This window comes from Nerophis lumbriciformis, linkage group LG18, assembly GCF_033978685.3.
Source record: "Nerophis lumbriciformis linkage group LG18, RoL_Nlum_v2.1, whole genome shotgun sequence".
NCBI classification, from domain to species: domain Eukaryota; kingdom Metazoa; phylum Chordata; class Actinopteri; order Syngnathiformes; family Syngnathidae; genus Nerophis; species Nerophis lumbriciformis.
The window spans coordinates 24,562,501-24,582,500 of NC_084565.2; the positions used below are offsets into that span (position 1 = coordinate 24,562,501).

Sequence of the window (20,000 nt, forward strand, 5' to 3'; positions counted from 1 at the left end):
ACGCCTAAAAACGTCTTTTTAAACAGGGGGTGGCGGGTGTTGCGTCGATGTGCTGACCCGTAAGGAAGATGGCACCCGAGGAGATGACGCTCAGTCAATCTTCTCCACCATGAGGCACTCAGCTGAAGAAGTACGTGGATTCATTGACTTGGTTCAGATCTAGGTCCCCTGGAAAAAAAAAGAGAGAGGGATGGAGACGCAGCTGGTTTACGTGTGTGAAGATGAGCCAAAACGGCTAAATTACTACTTAATAACTACAAATGCGCGCTTCATTCACTAACTGTTACAAAAAAGATCAATTAGAATAAAACATTATGTTGGCTATAGAGAACATACAAACCCTTTATTTATTGAATCAAAAATATTTAAATTCAACGATTTGGTGCATTTGCAAACAGCTAAAATGATGTACAAAGCATGTATAATGTACAACAATTCTTCTCAACAAGAGGAGAAATATAACCTTAGAGGAAAATCTAATTTAAAACATTTGTATGCTTGTAAAACACTTAAAACCTTTAGCATATTTGTACGTGGAATTAAATTATGGAAGGGATTAAGCAAAGAAATCCAACAAATATGATGATATGATTCAGTTTAAGAGACTGTTCAAACTACAAAGTACACAGAACTCAGTGGCCTTGTGGTTAGAGTGTCCGCCCTGAGATCGGTAGGTCGTGAGTTCAAACTCCGGTAAAGTCTATAAAAATGGGACAGATTACCCCCCTGCTTGGCACTCAGCATCAAGGGTTGGAATTGGGGGTTAAATCACCAAAACTGATTCCCGGGCGCGGCCACCACTGCTGCTCACTGCTCCCCTCACCTCCGAGGGGGTGAGGGGTCAAATGAAGAGGATAATCTCACCACACCTAGTGTGTGTGACTATCATTGGTACTTTAACTTTTTAATAATCATGATGAACATCTTGAACCCTTTTTTTCTTCTTTTCAGATAAGGATTATTTATGTATTTAATATCTGTCTACTTACTATGGTATATTATTTATTTATTCACTGTTCTGTTACAGAGAACAAGGAAATGGGAAAACATTGCTATGGAATGAAAAGGGGTAGGATTAGATAAGCTCAGCTTCTTCCTACTCCTAGGCGCTGTAATAAAACAACTGGAAATATGTGGCACATTACATTGTATTGTAAGCATGTTTGAATTAAACTGAAACTGAAATTTGGTGTGCTAAGACTTGCAATATAAACGAGACCATAATTTTACCGATTTGAACAAAAAAAAAAACATTAATATAATCATATTAACCGGGATACAAAAAAATTCTGAATAGAAAAGTCACTGGCGCTCGCGCGTGCGCTGCGTGTGTGTGTGTGTGTGAGAGAGAGACAGACAGGGAAAAAAAAAGTTCTGACTCAATTGGGTATAAAGTTGTTTGGCGCCACCCACTTATCTACATCTTAAGGTAATACTTTTAACATTTCAATGTTTTCACCAGCTGATGTATAAACCAGCTCAGTGGCCTTGTGGTTAGAGTGTCCGCCCTGAGACTGAAAGGTTGTGAGTTCAAACCCTGGCCGAGTCATACCAAAGACTATAAAAATGGGACTCATTGCCTCCCTGCTTGGCACTCAGCATCAAGGGTTGGAATTGGGGGTTAAATCACCAAATGATTCCCGAGCGCTGCGCACGCTGCTGCTCACTGCTCCCTTCACCTCCCAGGGTGTGAACATGGGGATGTGTCAAATGCAGAGGACACATTTCACCACACCCAGTGTGTGTGACGATCGTTGGGACTAACTTTAACGATGTGTTTAAATTGTCTGAAAATGACAACGTCACATTAGACAATTGGCCTATTACACAATATTTTTTTTAAATCAACATTGTCATCAGGATTACATATTTGTAAAAGCAAATTGGTTTAATGACTGTGGTAAATGATGAAGTTACACAAATACTATTTTTGAAAGAGATAGTATTATGCGTTGCATACTTAGTAGTAGCAGAGAGAAAAAACCCAATATATGCAAACAAATACATTTAAAATAAAGAGCAAATTTAAATGCAAAAAAAAAAAAAAAAAAAAAATTTGTTGCTATTAATCAGTAAGCATGTTATCTATTGTTTATATACTTATTGATCCTGCTTATCATCCCTTAAAGGGAACTGCACTTTTTTTTTTGGAATGTTGCCTATCATTCATGCACAATCATTATGAGAGACAAGAACACACATGCCTTGATTATATATATATATATATATATATATATATATATATATATATATATATATATATATATATATATATATATATATGCAAGCTTGTGGAAAGGGGGGCACAGGTCCGATGGCCATGGATGAAGTGCTGGCTGTCCAGAGTCTGGACCCCGGGGTGGACCGCTCACCTGTGCATCGGTTAGGGACATCTCTGCGCTGCTGACCCGTCTCCGCTCGGGATGGTTTCCTGCTGGCCCCACTATAAACTGGACTCTCACTATTATGTTAGATCCACTATGGACTGGACTCTCACAATATTATGCTAGACCCACTCGATGTCCATTGCATCCGGTCTCCCCTAGAGGGGGGGCGGGGGATAGGGGTGTCACCCACATCTGCGGTCCTCTCCAAGGTTTCTCATAGTCATTCACATTGACATCCCAGTGGGTTGTGAGTTTTTCCTTGCCCTTATGTGGGATCTGAACCGAAGATGTCGTTGTGGCTTGTGCAGCCCTTTGAGACACTTGTGATTTAGGGCTATATGAATAAACATTGATTGATTGATTGAAGTTAGAGTGCAAAAAACAAACAAAAAAAACAACATTTGTCTTCATGTCTCTCATAAGGATTGTGAACAATAGGCAACATAAAAAAAAAGGGTAGTTCCCCTTTGAGGGAAATTAAGCTAACGTTCTGCTGTATATTTGTATATAATCTAGATTTTCAACCACCATTGATTCTGTTTAAGATTTTTTTAAACACAGTTTCATACAAAATGGAGTTGAACTGATTCTGGTGTGCTTAGACTTCAGGCACACTTATGACATCAAAGTCTCTATTTGCAGCCTCAACACTCCCAATGAAAATTCCGATGACCTCCCTCTTTCTTGGATTAACCGCAGTAAAAAGAAGAACAATAACATCAGTAGCCGTCACAGTGAAGATTAAAAAGGATTTGGCTTACGATCCATTGAGTTGTGCGTGTTATTAAACACACCTGACTTGGGCCACGTAAGCCGATTATGTAGCGGAGGGACACAATTAACAGCAATCACTTTAGAGCAGCCAGCTGTCGGTGCTGAGCTGGCGTTAAGTTAGTTTAGCGCAGAGGGCGGCTGGAATATTGCGTTAGAAGACCTCCATCTACCTGACTTGACAGGGACGTGCCTGTGCCTTCACCATGGCAACCATCACTCAGAGGGAGTCAAAGGAAAACATGTCAATCGGTAGACGTGCGCACGCTGGTGTTGGACAATCCATTCATTGACTTTTCAGAGAAGTTTGTTGCTCATGTGGAAATATGGTCCATGTAATGTTTGGATCAATCCTGTGTAGGTATTACTCCTTCAAGTATGAAAGGAACAATGGATTTAGGTAGCTTGCAATTTATTAAGGTCCTGTCGAGACAGGCTGCCATAGCACTCAAAACGGGGGGATTTTCAGCTTAAGCCTGTTAGTAGGTTGCCTTTGCATGCTGACAAGTTCATTAGCATATGTAATTTTTGATTATGTTCTTTAATACATCAATCAATCAATCAATGTTTATTTATATAGCCCTAAATCACAAGTGTCTCAAAGGGCTGCACAAGCCACAACGACATCCTCGGTACAGAGCCCACATAAGGGCAAGGAAAAACTCACCCTAGTGGGACGTCCATGTGAATGACTATGAGAAACCTTGGAGAGGACCGCATATGTGGGTAACCCCACCCCCCTAGGGGAGACCGAATGCAATGGATGTCGAGTGGGTCTGACATAATATTGTGAGAGTCCAGTCCATAGTGGATCCAACATAATAGTAAGAGTCCAGTCCATAGTGGGGCCAGAGGACACCATCTCGAGCGGAGACGAGTCAGCAGCGCAGAGATGCTCCCAACCGATGCACAGGCGAGCGGTCCACCCCGGGGTCCTGACTCTGGACAGCCAGCACTTCATCCATGGCCACCGGACCTGTGCCCCCCCCCTCCACAAGGGAGAGGGGAGCAGAGGAGAAAAGAAAAGAAACGGCAGATCAACTGGTCTAAAAAGGGGGTCTATTTAAAGGCTAGAGTATACAAATGAGTTTTAAGATGGGACTTAAATGCTTCTACTGAGGTAGCATCTCTAATTGTTACCGGGAGGGCATTCCATAGCACTGGAGCCCGAATAGAAAACGCTCTATAGCCCGCAGACTTTTTTTTGGCTCTGGGAATCACTAATAAGCCGGAGTGCTTTGAACGCAGATTTCTTGCCGGGACATATGGTACAATACAATCGGCAAGATAGGCTGGAGCTAGACCGTGTAGTATTTTATACGTAAGTAGTAAAACCTTAAAGTCACATCTTAAGTGCACAGGAAGCCAGTGCAGGTGAGCCAGTATAGGCGTAATATGATCAAACTTTCTTGTTCTTGTCAAAAGTCTAGCAGCCGCATTTTGTACCAATTGTAATCTTTTAATGCTAGACATAGGGAGACCCGAAAATAATACGTTACAGTAATCGAGACGAGACATAACGAACGCATGAATAATGATCTCAGCGTCGCTAGTGGATAAAATAGAGTGAATTTTAGCGATATTACGGAGATGAAAGAAGGCCGTTTTAGTAACACTCTTAATGTGTGACTCAAACGAGAGAGTTGGGTCGGAGATAATACCCAGATTCTTTACCGAGTCGCCTTGTGTAATTGTTTGGTCGTCAAATGTTAAGGTGGTATTATTAAATAGATGTCGGTGTCTCGCAGGACCGATAATCAGCATTTCTGTTTTCTTGGCGTTGAGTTGCAAGAAGTTAGCGGACATCCATTGTTTAATTTCATTAAGACACGCCTCCAGCTGACTACAATCCGGCGTGTTGGTCAGCTTTAGGGGCATGTAGAGTTGGGTGTCATCAGCGTATGATGTCACCTAGCAGCAGCATGTAAATACTAAAGAGTGCAGGGCCAAGAACCGAACCCTGAGGAACTCCGCACATTATCTTAACATAGTCCGAGGTCACATTATTATGGGAGACGCACTGCATCCTGTCAGTAAGATAAGTTAAACCACGACAAGGCTAAGTCTGACATACCAATACGTGTTTTGATACGCTCTAATAAAATATTATGATCACATCTTAAACATTTTTTAATGACGTCGACCTTGGTAAAGGTCTGTTATGTTTTAGGTAAAAAATTCATAATACATCTCTTTGCCCGAGTCATCTCTCCACATTATTTGCTTTTTTGGGTGTTTTGTTTGCTTCTGCTCTTCTATTATGTATCTTTAAGTGTCTTGAAAAGCAGTCTATAAATTGAACGAATGCTTTATTTTCATCTCGTTAACATTTTTTATTTTGTAATAGTTGGCTTGTGAAGAATTTATGAGTGATTGTCTTTTGGGTTAGGGTTAAAGTTAGGTGCGGTTAGGTTTAGCCCAGAGATATTCAACTAAATGTTTTAGGGGCCAAATTTTAAGAATTCTAAGGACCAATGGGCTGGACTTCTCCCTTCACTGTTTTTCTTATTTTGAAAGTCTGGAGAACCAGCTTCCTCTACCGTAGACATTTATTTTTGTCTATTTATTTTGTCAGAGTTGCAGGCACTCTGCTGTTCTTAGTACTTTCTATTCTATACTATTAGGGCAGGGCTCTACGCTTAGATTTTTCACCAGGAGCACCAGTGTTACTAAATGAAAAAACTTAATAGCACAGAACATTTTTTGATAGCACAGTAAAAAATTAGGAGCAATGAAATGTCTTAAATATCACAATTTCATAACACTTAAACAACATACACAAGTGCACTCATACATATAAACATAATGTCATCATAAGGCCTATATTGCAACCCTCAATTAAACAGAGAATATCTCTAAACTGTGCTAGTACGGTCAGTAACACTAGTGTAGGGCTGGGCGATATTTTTACCGTAAAGTGAGGTTGGACAAAGTTAAACCCAAATATGTGTGTCGAGTTGTTTTATTAAAACAACTACTTAACATGAGTAACTTTTTGGAAATGTTAACATTTCATGTGATGCACATAAAAAAATATTACAAAGGGTCATATTATGATTTTTTTCTACATAACATTTAATGGTTCTTTGGTCAAAATTTTGCATAGATTGTTTTACAGACCATCTCCAAGCCACTTTCTGACCGTCTTTTTAGGATGCGCCGTTATGTAGGCGGTTTTATTCACGTGCCTCCACTTTGATTGTGCCATGTTGTAGTTTTTATCACTTTAATATGGAGTCTACGTACAGATATAAGTTAGAACTATATGCTACTTAGTATTAGTAATAGCAACAGCGGAGGATGCACGTGCATGTACGAGCCAGTCAGCCCTAAAACAAGAGGAAAAAAAAGGAACTTACTGACTACAGTGTCCGACTAAAATGGTGGATTTGCGCAAAGCTCTTCAGGTAAATCTCTACCAGATTAGGATATATAAATTGACCTTACTAATTATCTCCCCCATGCCTTGATTTTAAATGTATAAGGTGTTTTGAGATAATAATAATTAAAAAGACTTGAAAATATTATTACAAAACTAAAATATAATCTTCTTTAAAAATAACATTTACGTATGCTCAATTATTCAGCTAACAAAAACACAAAAGAACAAAGTGCGAAATAAAGTGCCTGGTTTAAGTGGACATGTCAGCAGCAACTTGAAAATGTTTGACCTTAACAAAGGTGTTTTTATAGGTTAACATTATTGTAAAACAAAGGCAAAAGCATTTTAGCCGGTAACACCAACCTGCCATCTGCTTAATGATGCCGTGTGATAATATTGCCACTGCAGCTGAACACTTACAGTTTGTGTCAATGCTTCTTGTGCAAAGTAGTTGTGACTGCGAAGCTCATACCACATGTCAATTATTTCCATCAGCTTTTTATATCAGGTTTTTATTTTGTTTGCAACTGGGAACACTTCCTTAGCAATGTGATGGGACACCACGTTAGTAATAGCACACCACTTTTATTTTCATGTGGGACACAACAGAAAAAATAAGCTGGCAGTGAGCCTTGTGTTGCTGTGAGCATTTTAGCGCGTCGCTTAACACACTTCTCATAGTGGAGTTTGTGTCAAGATTTATGGTGGTGAAAAAATGTTGACTAGTTCTTCCAACAATGGGCCTGATATACAAAAGCTTTGTGTGTATTAAAACACTTGCAAATGTGGTACCACACGCAAAGCTGACCTACTAAACGTGTGCAAAGTGGATTGTGTCCCTTAAGTGAGCAGACCCCCTGTAAAGCAAAACTGCACATTTCAGAGTACGGTAGCCTTTTATCGTGGGCAGCCTAAGGCACAACTGTGCAATAATCATGCTGTTTAATCAGCATCTTGATATGCCACACCGGATTTTATGTTGACTAACTCACTAACACAGATTTAGACAGATTTGTGAATAATATTTGAGAGGAATAGATATTTTATGTATATGGCAGTGACGTGCAGTCACTAGAGGTAGGTGAGGCAGGGCCTAACCTGCCATCATCGAAAGAAAAAAAATGCAAAAAGAAAACAAATTAATTAAATTGTTATATGTATTCAGTGATTATACTATAAAGTTATTTTCCATTTAACTTCACCAGTTTTGGATTATTTTTATTCAAAACCGCTGAATTTTCACATTTGCCGTTCAAATACTGAGAAGAGACGGTGCGGTGATCAGCAGCCAGTTGAGGCACGTCATGCCTCACCACTCGGCTAACTGCTGGCCTGCTGTGCAGTGAGACCGTATTGCTATATGAACTATATTATACATTTCCATAGTTTAGTTAGCTGAGGTATATAATGTACAGTGTATTTTGTCAACAACTGTATGTGTGTAGCGTATTTCTTGTGCTGAGCAATCATAAAACTGCTGCGAAGACGCACTGTGTGAGGCTCGCAGTAATCCCGCCTCCTAGTGCCGGTTAATGCACCCCCGCCGCAGAATGCACCCCCCGACGGGAGCGTCACACCAACCAAAGCCCACACCCAAACCCTCCACGTGCAAGACCGAATCCACCCAAAAAAAGTCACTTAACAAGAAGCCAAAAAGTGCAAAAACAACAATGCTCGCGCCGGAGGAGCCGTGAACGACTGCAGGGACACAACATTAGGTACACCTACAGACTGCAGCACGGATTTCATATTTCATACATTCACAACACGAACACCACTGTTCCCGCACTTATAAGTAAAGGTAAGACCATAATAACGTTTTTTAATTAAATGTGCTTTTTTGTGTGCTACAGTTTGTATGTGTAAAGTTAAAGTTAAGTTTAAGTACCAATGATTGTCACACTCACACTAGGTGTGGTGAAATTTGTCCTCTGCATTTGACCCATCCCTTGATCACCCCATGGGAGGTGAGGGGAGTAGTGGGCAGCAGCGGCGCCGCGCCTGGGAATAATTTTTGGTGATTTAACCCCCAATTCCAACCCTTGATGCTGAGTGCCAAGCAGGGAAGAATGCTGGTATGAGCTTTTAAACACAACCCGTTAACTGCTGCCAATCAAATGGTGAATAAGATACTCTTTAGGGTTCATATGTTTGTAAATCTGACTGTGATGAAGTCAGTGCCTCACCAGCCATCAACCTCACCGCACGTCACTGCACGTAATAGTTTTTATATCACAAAAAATGGGAGCAAAAACGAATGTGTTGCGTTTATATTTTTGTTCAGTATATGAAAAAGCCCCACTATGGGCATGGAGGAGGAAGAGGAGGGACATATACAGCTCTGCAGCGTACACAGCGTGATCTTTGAAATTCTGCGTCAATCACCTGTCCATTTGGTTATGATTATGGCTTAAGTTTATTTCGAACATGCTGTACAGATGCATGAAAATTTTACTCTTGGTTGATCAAGTTAGAATGGATTTATTTTAGGAGCAAAATGCAAATTAAAAGGGTTACAATCTGTATTCGCAGGTGTGCTCCTTTTTTTAATACTTGCACAACCTCTTTTTAGTCGCAAATGCAAGTAAATTGCTCGCACTGTACAGCCATGATAGGACCAATTTGCAGAAAAGGTAATGTCATCTATGACAGCACTCAAGTGTCCCTATATAAAGCAGTTTGAGTCTCTAGAGAAAATATAATTAAATTCCCACTTCACTTTTTAAGAATCTTCTGAAAAAATGTGAGTCTCTCACAAGTGTTTTGAATTGAATCAGTTGGAATGATGAAAAAGAGAGGACCTGAATTGGAACCTTGAGGACCACCAATAATATAACTAAAGTAGTTGAACAAAAGACTACTGACTACATCTGAACTACAGCAACATTTTAGTTACATAAATCACATCACAAAAAAAAATATGGAACTGGCAAAAAGGAGAGGCCTAAAGGGGTGTCTTGAGGAACCCGTCAGTTAAGTAAATTGTGAGTTTGGACCCCTGTGTTCTATGTTTGCTTGCAAGGTTAAAAAGGATATGTGAATGCTTTCCCAACCAATTACGACAAACACAACACAAATTGTTAACTAACCTGTCTGAGGCACTTTGGCTAGCAGCAGCATGAGCCTCTGGTACTCCAGGTACTTTTTATTGTTGGTGTCAGGCCTGCAAACAGATGGAGAGAAAATCAAAAGTTCAAAAAACAAGTTAAAACTTATTAAAGTGTAGATCTGCTAGCTTGCAAAGTACACGTAGAATTGACCGGCAAAAAACCCCAAAAAACATCCAATAAGCAGAAAAAAGAATACCCTCAGTGAAGTTTTTGTCTCTTTACAGTACAAGTAAGGGTGCAGGCTATAGTGTAAAGGCCGTTTGTCCAATTATCTCAGAGAAAAACAACATGAGTAGAAAGCTGCCTTAGGGTAGAAAAACAGAGAAAAAACTGAGGGAAACAATATAGGTCCAGCTAATATACAGAATGCTTTATATCTTATACATTTATAACTTATACATATTGGTAAATTGTAAATGAATACCTCTAGGCAAAGTTAGGCTATGTTCACACTGTTAAATTCTGTTTAGTGGCCGTTCACATTACAAAAAAACAACAACATGCGCTTTCTAATGGGAATGCCATCTGACCCGCATGTGGATATGACGTCATGACGTCGCACAAACTGTCATTGTTTACTGAAGTAAACATGGCTTCCAGTCTAGTCGGTCTCAGTATTGGCGCATTTGTGGCAATTTCAAGGATTTTGTGCAATCAAACTCCACATTTTCTGAACCAAAGTATTGCGTGTAAAAGATTAAGAAGGAAGCAGACAAGTATTTTGGCTCTGGCAGTGTTACGAGATATTTTGCTTTGATGTCTGTTTTAAGAGAGTGTCTGTGGACTAGCAGGAGTGGTACAACTTTTACGTGAGTTCCTCAAACAGTATTTTCATCTGTTTTCTGCTCTGTAGTCAACTATTTATTTTTTAACCGTCTATTTTGGCGAATAATTATGAGGCTTATCGCTTTGTGATGACGTTCAGGTCGGATGAATGCGACCTGAGCGAGGGAGCGTTCACATTGAGGACGCATTGCATATACGTCCGATTTATCTCCACATACGAATGAGCCCTGGGTCCGATATAAAAAAATTGGAATTGCACTCTTCACACTTACATGAAAAAAATCTGATACAAGTCACATATGGCCAAAAAAATTGGAATTGACCTGCAGTGTGAACAAGGCCTATATCAGTGGTTCTTAACCTGGGTTTGAACGAACCCTAGGGGTTCGGTGAGCCGGCCTCAGGAGTTCGGCGGAGCCTGCGCCGCGGAGGTCAAGACACACCCAACTCATCGTGTAAATAAAAAACTTTGACGTATTAGGGATACCCCCAAACAATGTTCCCTCTAATTTTCCATCTGATTTGCAGGTGTGTAATTTGTTGTGAGTTCATGTGTTGATTTTGTTCTTTGAACAAGGTGATGTTCATGCACGGTTCATTTTGTGCACCAGTAAAAAAAACATATAAGTTTGTCTTGAATTTGAAATGTTTTTTTTATTTATTTTTCACTAAAGTAGGGTTCGGTGAATGCGCATATGAAATTAGTGGGGTTCGGTACCTCCAATAAGGTTAAGAACCACTGGCCTATATCTATAGTATTCAACATTCTTATTTTACAATAATAGTGCAATAAAAGAGAAAGCATTATAAAATAATATTAACGTAAAAACAACACACTATTATATAAATTATGATAGTCAATTGATCAAATCATTAATCACTGGACAGTTGAGGAGCCATTTTGGTTCATTGCGAATTAATCCCATTCATTGAGTCGTCATTTTTGTCACTGTGTGAATAAAAATGATAATAAAATCATGCACATTAATTAATCAGGATTATTATCATTATTATTCCAAAAATGGAAAATGGAATAGTATTATAGGGTAAACCAAAATTGCTGGTTAAATAAAAATACATATAAATAAATAAATAAACATAAAATATACTGCAATACCACTACTACTATTACTAGACAATAATAACGATACTACTACGACTACTATTAATAATTCTAATTATAATGATGTAATAATGGATAACAATCTACCACCTCCCACTCTACCCCACTTCCTCATCCTTGTTCAAGAAACTGTGCCAAACTGGGCATTTTATTTGGTTTGGTTGGCCGTCATCGTTTTTATCATTGTTTTTACATCCTATTTGGACTACATGCTCACAATCTGTTGGATTTATTATATTCTAATCTAATTTAATCAGCCTGTTATATTTTAGTTTTAACTGATGCCTCTTGGTCGGTTGATCCGTAGTTTTGAAAATGTTTTGTATAATTTCTATGCAGATGATATTCAACAGTATTGCTCCTTCAACGGGTCAGAGTTTCACTTTTTATCTGAGTTCCTGTATCAAAAACTGGTTGCATTCGAATTTCCTGCAGATACATTTGAACAAAACGGAAACTCTGATCATTGTTCCCGATAAAAATATCTCATGATCAAGAACTCCCTTGGTGATCTGGGTGCATCTGTTAAAAAACATCCTCAGAAACATTGGGGTTGTGTTTGATCAGTCAATGTCTGGAGGGTCACTGTCATTAACTGATCAAAAACTGTTTTTAACACCTTAGAAATATCTCTTAACTGAGTAATGATCATTCACGCGTTCATCTAGTCTTGTTAAGTTAAGTTAAAATTAAAGTACCAATGATTGTCACACACTCACTAGGTATGGGGAAATTTGTCCTCTGCATTTGACCCATCCCCTTGTTCACCCCCTGGGAGGTGAGGGGAGCAGTGAGCAGCAGCGGTGCCGCGACCGGGAATCATTTTTGGTGATTTAACCCCCAATTCCAACCCTTGATGCAGAGTGCCAAGCAGGGAGGTAACGGGTCCCATTTTTATAGTCTTTGGTATGACTCGGCCGGGGTTTGAATGGAGTATTGCAGTTATGTTTTCAGAGACAACAGACTATAAAGAATGTGGCTGCCGTACTTTTGACTGGTGCACCAAGAACAGCCCATATTGCGACCATTCTGTCAAGTCTTCAATGGCTTCCAGATAAATTCCGCGTTGAATTTGAGATTTTAATCCTAACTTTCTGTGCATTACATGGTGGGGCCCCTCAGTATATCACTGATATGTTGTGCCTTCTTAAAGATTACAAAAACTCATTTTAAAACCGTGGAGATTAAAGTTAAGTTAAAGAGGTGGTATTCCAGGCTGTAGCGCACAGACTCTGGAATAATGTGCACCAGTCCCTCCGTGAGCTTGACTTTGTTGACTTTTAAAAACATTGGAAGACTTGGCTTTTTAGTAAAGATTTTAGTTAATGAGCCTTTTAACTATATTATTTAATCTATTTTTTATAATTTTTATGATGTTGTCCCTGTTGTTTTAATTTAATTGTTGTTTAAATTCACCTATGTTTTGTACAGCGCTTCGTGATTTCTATCTGTAAAAAGAGCTCATAAATACAATATACTTACTTACAGTAATTATTCCTATTAACCTATGTTATTTACAACCTACTTAATTTATCTACTATTCTATTTAAATTATTATGTACATATCTATGTTCTTATGCGACTCAGGCTAAAACTGGGACCTCGGGTACTACATTTCGTGCCATCTCATGTGAGCTGGTATGACAATAGATTTCCTTGAATAATAATAGTAGCAATATTTTTGTATTCTGAGTTTGAGGAATGACTTACGAAAGGTCAGTGCAGTAAATGTGGAGCAGGTAGTCGGACAACTCCTGGAGGATGGGCTGACTGTGCAGTGCAACAAACTGCTCTCGGCAGACCTACCAGGGTGGAGACAGATGGTTAAAGATTTTTCATTCAAAAGTAATCAGTAATTTAACTGCTATTCATTGATGAAGACCAAATAGCAGCAATATCACTCAACACACATACTTATATATAGTTTTCACACAGATGAACACCTACTGCAATCCATCTTAGAGTCTCAACCGCACAGAACCTTACCCCAAACATTATTGAAGTTGTGTCCAAGTATCAAACTTAGACAAATATACTTGGAAGAAGATCTACTGGACTGCAAACATCAAATGTTGGCAGCCCTATAACTGCATAGTTGATAAAATAAAATTTAAAAAAATACGTTTTACTCTTAATACTGACTTGTCACTACGTGGGCAAGCTACTTGGAAAATGTAGTAAGCTAAGCTACAAGTTACTCTCGATTAAATGTAGCTAAGCTACAGGGGAAGCTATCCTCGGATAATTGTAACAAGCTACACTACAAGCTACAGGGCAAAAGTAGCTTGCTACATCAAAGCTACATTTAACGGCATTAATATCTACGGGACCACATGTATAATTAATATTAAGTAAGGATCCATTACTATTAACTATCTGTCATTTAGCTGGGGACACCCTACAACTACCGCTAGGGTCCCTGAACCCCACTGTATGTATTCATTTAGTTTGCCTTTTCTTTGGCCGACCCCTATAATGTTATTCATTGTCTCTACCTACAGTAAAAAAACAAAACAAACAGCCTCTATCTGTATCTTGACAAAAATAAAAACAATGGCTTGTGTGTTGTTTGGGAACAGTTGCTAATGGTTATGTGCAGTAAAACTTTTCATGAACTCAACTCACCTTAATGTGTGTTCCTAACTTTGTGTTGGACGTCTTATATGAAAGGAGCAGTTATGATTTTGGTTTACAGAGTAAACAACTAAAAACCAAGGTTTGCATTGTTTTCTCTAAAAGCATATATTTGTCTAAATATGGCCAAGGACACGCATTATTGTGGGTTTCCTGCGTGTCATCATCATCATTAAAGGAGAAATCTAATCTGCGGGAGTGAATCAATTTTCTTTTTCAAGTATGGTTTTTTGTTTGAGTCGTCAGCTTGAAGCGTCCCTCTGTCTCCGACTCCCTCGTCGTCATGTGACGATTAGCTACTCGTTAAAAAAGCTACTGGAAAATGTAGTTACCGTATTTTTCGGTCTATAAGTCGCAGTTTTTTTCATAGTTTGGCCGGGGGTGCGACTTATACTCAGGAGCGACATATGTGTGAAATTATTAACACATTACCGTAAAATATCAAATAATATTATTTAGCTCATTCACGTAAGAAACTAGACGTATAAGATTTCATCGGATTTAGCGATTAGGAATGACAGATTGTTTGGTAAACGTATAGCATGTTCTATATGTTATAGTTATTTGAATGACTCTTACCATAATATGTTACGTTAACATACCAGGCACGTTTTCATTTGGTTATTTATGCGTCATATAACGTACACTTAATCAGCCTGTTGTTCACTATTGAAACGACTGGGTCGCATAGTGATGCGGATGTGGTTCTCCCAAGGATGCAGACGGCTTTGGACACAGCTTGCAGGTAGGAAAATGATTTATTTTAAATATAAATCATATGGTGAATAACAAAAAAACATGCACGTAGCACAAAAGGCAAAACAAAAGGACTAGCGTGGGAGCTAGCAGGAAAAAATAGCATAGCATGAAATCTAAGTAGTCGTTATTAGTTGTATGGGAACAAACTAGGAAGCCAGACCGAGTGAGGCCAGGGCAAAGACTAAATAGCCCTCTGATTAGTGCCCGGGCAACAGGTGCGCGTCCCGAACACTAACCAGAGGCAGGTGCGTACAATCTGCAGTCATGGCAACAGAAACAAACTAAACTCAAGGTGCTGAAAACACGTGACACAAACATAAACAAACTATGATCCGGGCAGCGGATCGTAACAGTACCCCCCCCTTAAAGGACAGATTCCAGATGTCCCTTGACACGAAATAAAACTAGAACCCAAAAAACAAGAAACAGTTCAAGAGTCCAGGGAGGGTGGAGGGAGGATTTGGTGGTGGGTCGCCAGGCCACTAGTCCCCGAATCCACCGGGGAAGAGTCAGGTGGCGGCGGCGAGTGGAACGCCGCTGCCGCAGGCGAGGCAGGCAACCACGGAAAGGCCACATTCGTGGCTGCCGAGAAGGTGGGCGTGAGTGACGCCAGAAGTTCAGCAGCCGCAGAGTTCTAAGTCTATGTCTCGGGTGTCGCTGCTGTTTGCGCCACAGGCGTCCATACAGAAACCTCAGAGAGCGCCGCTTGCGCAGCAAGACCACTCGAGGTCGCTGAGACGACGATGAGGGCGAGGAAGGTGGCGGCGTCCTGGAAAAGCCCACCGGAGACGAGGAGAGAGCAGACGTCGCCGTGGAAGCAGGAGGAGTCGTCGTCGCCGTGGAGGCAGGAGGAGTCGTCGTCGCCGTGGAGGCAGGAGGAGTCGTCGTCGCGGTGGAGGCAGGAGGAGACGTCGTCGCCGTGGAGGCAGGAGGAGATGTCGTCGCCGTGGAGGCAGGAGGAGACGTTGTCGCGGCAGCTGGTGCAAGTCTTGGAGCCGCGACTCGTGCTAGCCTCGGAGCCGGGACAGGGGTTGGTCTTGGAGGTGGCGCTGGTGTGGGAACCAGCCGTGGAGCCGGCGCTGGTGTGGGAACCAGCCGTGGAGCCGGCGCTGGTGTGCGAACCAGCCGTGGAGCCGGCGCTGGTGTGGGAACCAGCCGTGGAGCCGGCGCTGGTGTGGGAACCAGCCGTGGAGCCGGCGCTGGTGTGGGAACCAGCCGTGGAGCCGGCGCTGGTGTGGGAACCAGCCTTTGAGCCGGCGCTGGTGTGGGAACCAGCCTTGAAACCGGCGCTGGTGTGGGAACCAGCCTTGGAGCCGGCGCAGGTGTGAGAACCAGCCTTGGAGCCGGCGCTGGTGTGAGAACCAGCCTTGGAGCCGGCGCTGGTGTGAGAACCAGCCTTGGAGCCGGCGCTGGTGTGAGAACCAGCCTTGGAGCCGGCGCTGGTGTGGGAACCAGCCGTGGAGCCGGCGCTGGTGTGGGAACCAGCCGTGGAGCCGGCGCTGGTGTGGGAACCAGCCGAGGAACTTGGCATGGTGGAGCTTGGCGTGGTGGAGGTACAGGAGACGAAGCTTGGTGTGTCAGCCGAGGTGCAGGAACAGGTGCTAGCCGAGGTGCAGCTGGAGGTGGCCTAGCTGGCGGTTGTGGCTTAGCAGGCCAAAGGACTGGTGGCGGTGGCCGTGCAGGAGGTTGCGGCTTAGCACGCCGAAAGATTGGTGGCGGGGGCCGTGCAGGAGGTTGCGGTTTAGCACGCCGAAAGACTGGTGGCGGTGGCCGTGCAGGAGGTTGCGGCTTAGCACGCCGAAAGACTGGTGGCAGTGGCCGTGCAGGGGGTTGCGGCTTAGCACGCCGAAAAACTGGTGGCGGTGGCCGTGCAGGAGGTTGCGGCTTAGCTAAGCGCAGTTGTGCCACCCCACTAGCACCGTTCCCAGTACTAGCCCCCCCCTCAAGACGCGGATACCAGACGCGCTCCTTGCGGTTTGGAACCGTCTTCATGGGTGGGTGGGGGGAGGTAAGGAGGCGGGTATACTCCTCTTTAAATTGTCCAAATTGACTATTATCACCCCTCACTTGAGATTGGGTGGGAGCACAGGGGGAAAAAATATGTGCAGTGGGCGGAGCAATAGTCACTGGGGGCGGAACCAAAGTCACTGGAGGTGGAGTCTGAAAATCAGAATGTGACTGACTAGACTTACACTTAATAGAAATGTCCTGATAATGTCTTATCTTAAAATGAAAGTCATTTGGTATTGGCTGACAGAAAGAATTAGAAGATGGAAAAAAAAAAATCTTGCTCAATGACGTCATCGGAAGTGGGCGGAGTTACCTCTTCGGGGGGCGCCAATGAAATGACGTCATTGTTGCAACTGTCCATGTGACTTACAGCCCAATCAGAGAACTGTTTGGCCGGCTTCCGTCTTCGCTGACGCGTCCCGTACTGCGGGGGTGTGGTGATGTCCTCGGGCCAAACGGAGTGGATTGGGACCAGCTTTCCGTTGGGACCCCATATCAGGTCCTGGCGCTCCGAGGGGGGATAGCGAAGAGTTTCCGCCTCCATCGCTCGCAACACCTCCCAGTGTACCTTCGTCGAACTCCTCGATGGCCGGTGCGGGAGAATTGTCTTCTGCTGGCTTCCTACTGAAACGACTGGGTCGCATAGTGATGCGGATGTGGTTCTCCCAAGGATGCAGACGGCTTCGGACACAGCTTGCAGGTAGGAAAATGATTTATTTTAAATATAAATCATATGGTGAATAACAAAAAAACATGCACGTAGCACAAAAGGCAAAACAAAAGGACTAGCGTGGGAGCTAGCAGGAAAAAATAGCATAGCATGAAATCTAAGTAGTCGTTATTAGTTGTATGGGAACAAACTAGGAAGTCAGACCGAGTGAGGCCAGGGCAAAGACTAAATAGCCCTCTGATTAGTGCCCGGGCAACAGGTGCGCGTCCCGAACACTAACCAGAGGCAGGTGCGTACAATCTGCAGTCATGGCAACAGAAACAAACTAAACTCAAGGTGCTGAAAACACGTGACACAAACATAAACAAACTATGATCCGGGCAGCGGATCGTAACAACTATTCTTTATTTAATTTAAATTGCCTTTCAAATGTCTATTGTTGGTGTTTGGTTTTATCAAATAAATTTCCCCAAAAAATGTGACTTATATTCCAGTGCGACTTATATATGTTTTTTTCCTAATTTATTGTGCATTTTCGGCAGGTGCGACTTATACTCCGGTGCGACTTATACTCCGAAAAATACGGTAAGCTACTTGGCTTAGCTACATGTAGCTTGTTACTGCCCATCACTGCAATAACGTCACATGGGTGTAGCTCTCGCATCTATACAGTGAATCTTCAAAAAATAATTTTGAAAACTGGAATACAATCTTTCATTAACAAAACAGAGATCTAATTTGCGACTTTTTCCACCTCAAAAAAAGGCTACACTTCTTTGATAAACACAAACATGGCATTGATTGGATAGTTTGTGAGTTATTTTGCTCTGGCAACAGCACTGAGAAGACATGAAACTAAATAAAGGAAGTAAAAGTTTTGTATGTGAACCTGCAGAAGAATCATTACCTTTGCTAGAGGAGAGCTACACATCTGGCGAGTCCTTGTGCGTGCTGTGTCAAAATTTTGGGGGATTGGCTCATCATGTAGAGAGGTTAATGTCCGACGATTAAAATGCAAGATTGATAGTCGAATCAGACACCTTCGAATCAAATGGTTTACTCTTTAATCAGGTTAATCACGCTTCTGCATTTTGGATAATCGCAGTAAATTACTTGCGTGCATAATTTAAATTAACTGTGAAAACGACCCAAATATTTGGACACATATGCATTTCTATTGTCAGAATGTCATAACTGAACATTTTTCAAATGTTTTACTTGGATGCATGTAATTTATTTGTTAAAAGCTTGCAAAATATTTAATCTTAAATCCTGTTTGGGTGTATCTTGAAGTACACCCACGCATTGACATTACATGGACAAAGATTAGACCTTCTGGAGGAAAGTTCTGTGGTCAGATGAAACAAAAATGTAGCTGTTTGGCCACGCGGTACACCCACGCACGCATTGACATTACATGGACAAAGATTAGACCTTCTGGAGGAAAGTTCTGTGGTCAGATGAAACAAAAATGTAGCTGTTTGGCCACAATACCCAGCAATATGTTTGGAGGATAAAAGGTGAGGTCTTTAATCCTAGGAACACCAAGCCTACCGTCAAGCATGGTGGTGGAAGTATTATGCTCTGGGCCTGTATTTCTGCCAATGGAACTGGTGCTTTACAGAGAGTAAATGGGACAATGAAAAAGGAGGATTACCTCCAAATTCTTCAGGACAACCTAAAATCATCAGCCCGGAGGTTGGGTCTTGGGCGCAGTTGGGTGTTCCAACAGGACAATGACACCAACCACACGTCAAAAGTGGTAAAGGAATGGCTAAATCAGGCTGGAATTAAGGTTTTAGAATGGCCTTCGCAAAGTCCTGACTTAAAAGTGTGGACAATGCTGAAGAAACAAGTCCATGTCAGAAAACCAACACATTTAGCTGAACCGCACCAATTTTGTCAAGAGGAGTGGTCAAAAATTTAACCAGAAGCTTGCCAGAAGCTTGTGGATGGCTACCAAAAGCGCCTTCTTGCAGTGAAACTTGCCAAGGGACATAGAACCAAATTATTACATTGCTGTATGTATACTTTTGACCCAGCAGATTTGGTCAAATTTTCAGTAGACCCATAATAAATTCAGAAAAGAACCAAACTTCATGAATGTTTTTTGTGACCAAAAAGTATATGCTCCAATCACTCTATCACAAAAAAAATAAGAGTTGCAGAAATGATTGGAAACTCAAGACAGCCATGGCATTATGTTCTTTACAAGTGTATGTCAACATTTGACCACAAATGTATATACATACACATATGTATGTATATATATATATATATATATATATATATATATATATATATATATATATATATATATATATATATATATATATATATATAAACACACATATGTATATATGTATAT

At 41.5% G+C, this 20,000-nt stretch overlaps 1 protein-coding gene across 1 annotated transcript in view; it reads right to left on the bottom strand.

The window, feature by feature from the left end:
- polrmt (polymerase (RNA) mitochondrial (DNA directed)) overlaps nucleotides 1–20,000 on the bottom strand; it is a 100,284-nt gene that overhangs the window by 865 nt on the left and 79,419 nt on the right. The window contains exons 19-21 of the mRNA XM_061977883.1: nucleotides 13,270–13,361; nucleotides 9,630–9,703; nucleotides 1–168 (exon numbers count right to left, since the gene is read on the bottom strand). The exon at nucleotides 1–168 is cut by the window's left edge and continues 865 nt beyond it. Coding sequence (XP_061833867.1) covers nucleotides 119–168; nucleotides 9,630–9,703; nucleotides 13,270–13,361 — 216 coding nt within the window. The 3' untranslated portion in view covers nucleotides 1–118. The remainder of the gene's footprint in view (nucleotides 169–9,629; nucleotides 9,704–13,269; nucleotides 13,362–20,000) is intronic.